Raw genomic sequence first — 6,165 nt, 5'->3', positions numbered from 1 at the left:
CCGCCTTCAACATAGAAAAAAAAGAGACAAAAAAAAAAAAAAAAAAGCAAAATATATATATATATAGGTTTACCCCAGCGCTAATAAAACATCCTGGTGAAAACCCTGGTGAGGAAGGTTATTTTTATCCTTTTAAAAAATCTAGCTCTACGGGGAAAATATTGACTAATGCTAAGGGTTAGCATTGCTAAATGAACTAACTACGAAACTGTAAAAATACTTTAAATGCTTTAGGCTGCCTTGGTTTGTTTCAAATAACCACAGTCCTCTTCAGCTGCAGAGCTGTGTGATGCTCACTTCTCTCACACACTGATTGAGGTCACCACTTGTCCCAAAGGGAATAATCCAGTATCTGCCATAATTCAAATAGAGAAATCACAACTCACAAAAAAAAATAAAGTGATAGTTCTAAAAAGTTTGCTCAAAAGAAACCAATATCTGAATAGGTTTTTTTCTCTTTAACCATAGGTATGTTTAGCCATTCAAAAGCGATAGGTTTCTGCAAACAGTTTTATAATATATAAGAAATCAATTACTGTATTAAACAGAAATTGATTTTCTGATCCACAGACAAATAACACCTGAAATCATCACCTGAACTTTAGGAACAGGAATAAAGAGGGTATCCCTGTGTTTCAGCTTAATCTCCAAGTCCATGAACTTCTGTTTGGTTGCATTGACCTGGAATTTGTCATTTGTGAAAAGCACCCCAGAGAAGCGACTGTAGCATTCTGGGGGCAAATCGGGTGTAGTTTTATAGGGCTGACGGCACCAATCAAACCTGGAACACAAAAAGAAATTTAAGAAATATTTAAAGTTTTCTGCAGTGGTCTGCATATGTAATTTTCTTTTTAAGCAAAAAAACCTTGAAAATGAACAAAGAGAAAAAAATAATAAAAGAGTGCAGCACAAAAATGTTCCAAAAGAAATGATAGATAGGAGCAAAGTAAAAAAAATGCTGCAGATGCCAAAATTATGGAGGGAAAAAATAGATGCATCTGGTCTAAAAAACAGAAGAGTGCAAGAAAACTAATGGGACTTGTTCACCAAGTCAGATGTCACCAGAACTATATCCAAAATTTTAACATTAAACCCTGAACATAGGTGGAGGGAGGAAAAGGTTTGCCACCATTTATGTCTATTTGAACAATGGCTGTTATCTTTTAAATAAGCACATTTAGACATTAGCCTGCTGGTCTTTTAGACAAGGATTATGTTTAGATCGTTTTTTACATGGGGACAAATTTTTTTGAGATATGGCAGAATAAAGGATTATTTTACAGCTAAAATTCTGGAACAGACTAAGTGTTGATAAAGCAGTGCAAAAGATGACGCCAAGTTGCTTGGGGTTCTTCTTTGTGTATTTTTAAAAGAAAAGTAGACATATTTTCTGCCTGGATTGCTTTTTTTTTTTAAGGGTGCAATGAAAGTTATATTTTTCCAAACCCTAAAAAATATATTAAACAATAAAACCCGATTGGTAATCAGACACAAATTCTATTTTGAGTCCATGCAGATGATGCTGTGGACAGATGCTAACATGAGCCTGACTTGCTTTCATTAGGCACATTTCTGTTCCAAAGGAGCGATTCTAACAATCAGGGACTAATCTGCAGGCAGCCACTAAGTGCTGCTGCTTGTGCAACATTTTACCTATTGTGTAAGAGTTCAGGAAACAACAGTAAATGAACAATAGCAGACCTCTAATGTTGCTAAGGCTACACCCACATGAACGTCTATACACACAAGCAAATTATTTGTGGCATGAAAAGAGGTTATAAAAGAGGTATACATGGTTTTAGGAAACTCTTAGAAGAATTGTAAGTGGAAACTATGAAGAAAATATATTAAATATATAAAATACTTCTTTAAGAAGCACAGCATTAAAATGAATGAACTGATACAGATATGAGGAAGAGAGAAAGAAAATGAGGAATAAAAGAAGGAAAAAGGGAGATGGTGTCGTGGGGAATTTTTTGCACAATTATATATTCTTACTTAGTAGCATAAATTATATGTTTTACCTAGTGACTTTAATTTTTTGTCTAAAGAAAATGATGTCTTTCAGGACAATGCAAACATTCTGTTGTCGCTTTAAAGATATATGATGTCAGATTTATTACTCTGGTCCCCGATTGGAGAAATCTCCTCAAGGTTGCATTCTTCTACCCTCCTCACATCTGTTTCTCATCAGCAAGGGTTATAAAGTAGCTCTTTACACATTCACTGACGATTTGCCTTTAAAAAATCTTTCTATAACAGTAGAAAATAAGTCTGACATGAAACATGTTTTCTATTTTCTTTGACCTATAGATTAAATTTCATAAGGAAAAACAAGAGGATTTCAGAAGAAATCAATTGCATGTTTTTAGTTAAAGAAATGCTAAATACTTTTTGGCGCACATCTGAAAACTCCTGCCTGAATTTTAAAATATAATGAGAAGAAAAAGTGTGACTCCATTTAAACACTTATTTACTCAGAAATTGTGGTGTAAGGGATGAGCCGTCCATTCCAGAAACACTCAAAGATGTCCCTCTTCCCTCTGGCCTGATTCATGACTGCAGCTTCATTCTCATCATTATCGTCCTCAGGAGGTGCTAATAACAAACACACACAGAGAAACATCAACTTTACACATAAAGAGCTTTTATTTTCAGAAAAAAAACTGTGAGATTTCTATACCTTGAATAATATTGGGATCTTTCGGGTAAGTCTCCTTGTCATAGAGAAAAGGATGATATCTTAGGACTCCGTCCACGATGCCGCCCTCTTGTGTGGTGGCCTTAAACTCAAACGTATCGACAGCTGAGTTTATGTACAGAGTCTGGATGTCATCATTCACGTTTCTGAGATTTACCCCAATTGGACTTTTAGAAGATTTATCTCGCAGAGTTACCTTAAAAATCATAAGAAAAACAATCCAGAATGTTACAAAATGTGATAGGCTGAAGGGTTTTCAAAAATAAAATCAAGTTATCAAAAAAATGGAAGAAGAGGCCATATTTTGCTTTGCATGAAAAACAAACACACTCTGTTAAAGTTGTAGTAGAGGATGTTCTTTTTCCGGGTGGATCATTAAAATAAGTGGTCCACCTGATTGTCAAACGTTCTGGTTATATGTTTATGTAAGGCCGTCCTACGTGCTTGTCCCCATTTTAACCTAACCCTATGCGGAGAAATACCCGACAGCCAAGAATTACTCCTTTTCATTCATGTTTCAATCAGTTTTCTTATCAGTGTGCAAGAATTTAGAGTGATGCACGCTCCTGTGACAAGGGAGGAACATTTTCAGCAGGCAGGTATTTCTTGGCATATGTCCACCAATACTCCCAATTTTAGGGAATCCATGCATAAGAAGTATGAAAATATTAAGAATATGTTTAAAAGTTCCAGTTTTTAATTCAGATTTCAATCTGTATTCTCATCAATGTTTAGGGCGATGCATGTTCCTGCCACAGGGGAGGAAATTCTCAGCAGGCAGGTATTTCAAATAGTGGAAAAATTGAAAATGTTTTGGAAAGTAAGCTTTTATGAGCGATGCAAACAGGAATTTTTAAACAAAGCTTGCACGAGGAGAAATGGGCTTGTACATTCTCTTGCACGGATTTAATAGGTGTTCTCTCCCAGGAGCAGGTGCAGGGTTGTGAATTTGCATTTAGTTTGTTTTAAAGTGGAGATTGCAGGTCTTTTAAAAAATCTGTGAAAATCCTTCGCTATACCTTTAATGTCCTTAATGGGCCCAACCAGATCCCACACTTAAATTCCTGTACTTTTTTTCTGTGGCAGCTCCATGACCTTCCATTGCTGATTACAGTCAACCCCTGAGTCTGATTTTAAAACTCTTCTCTTTGCCTTTGCTTTTAACACCACGTGAAATGCTGATCTTAGCCTGCAATGTTATTTTTATATTAGAGACATTTTTAGTATTATGTTTTGTCATATATTTTATTGTTTTAATTTAATGTGTGTGGGTTTGCTGTTGTTCAATGTACAGCACGCCGCTCCTTAGGAAATTTTAATTTCTAAATAAAAAAAAAAAATCTATTTCTAGTAATTCTACAAATTTACTTTTTAAAGGTATAGTTGATGATGTTCTGTTTTCCGGGTGAATCATCAAAATAAGCGGTGCTCCTAATTCTCAATCATTCTGGTTATATGTTTACGTAAGGCTGTCCTATGTGCTCGTCCCCATTTTCACTTAACAGTGGAGAGTCTGATATAGAGGAAAACTTGTAAATGTTCTTTTGGAAAGTAAGCTTCTATGAGCGATGCAAACAGCAACTTTTAAACAGAGCATGCATGAAGAGAAATGGGCTCATGCACGCTCTCGCAGGCGTTTAATAGGTGTTCCCTCTCTGGAGTGGCTAGAGGGTTGTGCATATGCATTTATTTTTTTTTTAAGTGGAGAGGTCAGGTCTTTTAAAAGAATTACCTAAATTCTCCAATATATCTTTAAATGTTTGGGGGAAAAAAAAACGTATTTAATCCATTTTCAATGTAAAAAAAAAATTTTTGATGTAAGAGAACGAGATTAAAGAGAACAGCAGTTACAGTCATTTCGCCAAAGAGACTCACCAGAATATTAATTGCTGGGCTGCCATTGGATCCTTGAGGCTTATTCTGAAGGTTTCCATCGACCCCATGAATGTAATAATGATAAAAGTGCCTGGAATTGTTTTTTTTTTATAGATAGAAGCACATATTAAAAAAAAAAAAAAAAAAAAAAAAAAAAAAAAAAAAAACAACAGCTCACTGTTCATCTTGACCCACATTTTGACATTTCAGACTTAATCTGGATTAGCGAACTTACGCTAGCTTTCTGGTCCACTCTTTAAAGTCCTGCTTTAGATATTTTATGTGCTCAGGGCAGATTGCTGTGATGACAACAGCAGTGAAGCTGTGCTTCCCAGTTTCCTCCCTGATGATGTCCTGAAGAAAGGCTTCGTTGCCTTTAATGTGTGAGAAGTCACCAGGCTGCCACAGAAGATTAAATTAAAAAGTTCATCCAGCTTATTCCCTCATCACAGCGACTTTTACCAAACACCTTCATTTAAAGCTCTCACCTTCCTGTTCAAGATGGTCCCTTTGTAAACATCTTCTTTGTTCTGCTCTTTTTTCTGGAATTCCTCCTTTGACAGGACCAACTCATGAACGTCTGGCGAGCTGATTGGTTTGCTGATCATCTGATATTTAAAGAAGGTTAAATATTACAGTAACTTTTTACAAATTAATAAACCATCAATTATAAAAAAAAACATATTAAACAGACAAAGCACGAAGCACACTGACATTAAATGAAGACTAATAAGATAAAACTAGAAGAAAGAGGAGTAAAATAACATTTATTCACAGTCAGCATCTCGTAAAGATTCACTGGTTACAGGCCAGAGAGTAAAAGTGTGTTTTTAACCTCAGAAAGTGAAGCTGGCTAACATTCTGTGGCAAATCAAATTACAGATTAAGAGCAGCAATGGCAAAGGCTCTACCACTATCCGAGTTTGCATTAAGTCTTGGAACAGATAAATGAACCCATCCTACTGATCTAAGGGAACAAGACGGTACATATTGCTAAAACACAGCCATAAATAAAACAAGCAATGAGCTAAACAATGGTTAAAACAAACAGATATTTTCTTCTTGTCTTTCTTTCTCCTATATATTTCTATTCTAAATTTCAGAAAGAATTAATTCTTCACTCCAAAGACGAAAGTTTGCACTAGTCGCTCACTCTGTCTGCATGCATAGGCTTTCAGATCATATTGTGGCACCCAGTTGGCTTATTGAATTTCATTTCTGTGTTTTAAACTTTTCTTTTACGCTATTTGTTGGTAAACATAAGCTTGTTGCAGACCATGTGATCGGAGGTACAATATTGCACATTCATGGAAGAAGTGAACAAGTAAGTGAGCCAAGCAACTCCCAGTGGAGGGGTAAAAAGAAGGTGGGAAAAGCCAAGAGCAAGTCTGATAGTAAGGGCAAAAAAATAGGGGATGCCAAGTAGGACATGACAGGAGCCGAAACCTGAGTAAATACGGCAAGCAGATGGTGACAGTCTACAACAAAATCTGCTGATTGTGTCCGTTTTTGGGCTGCAACTAACGATTATTTTAAAAATCGATGAATCGGACGATTATTTTTTCGATTAATCGGACAAAAAATATTTT

The 6,165-nt window shown here is 35.7% G+C and overlaps 1 protein-coding gene across 1 annotated transcript in view; it reads right to left on the bottom strand.

The window, feature by feature from the left end:
* Positions 1-105: 105 nt before the first annotated feature.
* smchd1 (structural maintenance of chromosomes flexible hinge domain containing 1) overlaps positions 106-6,165 on the bottom strand; it is a 17,363-nt gene continuing 11,303 nt past the window's right edge. The window contains exons 7-13 of the mRNA XM_015401278.1: positions 5,065-5,184; positions 4,812-4,975; positions 4,577-4,667; positions 2,684-2,897; positions 2,478-2,598; positions 595-781; positions 106-352 (exon numbers count right to left, since the gene is read on the bottom strand). Coding sequence (XP_015256764.1) covers positions 320-352; positions 595-781; positions 2,478-2,598; positions 2,684-2,897; positions 4,577-4,667; positions 4,812-4,975; positions 5,065-5,184 — 930 coding nt within the window. The 3' untranslated portion in view covers positions 106-319. The remainder of the gene's footprint in view (positions 353-594; positions 782-2,477; positions 2,599-2,683; positions 2,898-4,576; positions 4,668-4,811; positions 4,976-5,064; positions 5,185-6,165) is intronic.

The sequence above is a fragment of the Cyprinodon variegatus genome, unplaced genomic scaffold (assembly GCF_000732505.1).
Source record: "Cyprinodon variegatus isolate N-32 unplaced genomic scaffold, C_variegatus-1.0 Scaffold1202, whole genome shotgun sequence".
Lineage (NCBI taxonomy): Eukaryota > Metazoa > Chordata > Actinopteri > Cyprinodontiformes > Cyprinodontidae > Cyprinodon > Cyprinodon variegatus.
The sequence above is the reverse complement of the archived record's forward strand: the minus strand, read 5'-3'. Positions and strand labels throughout refer to the sequence as shown.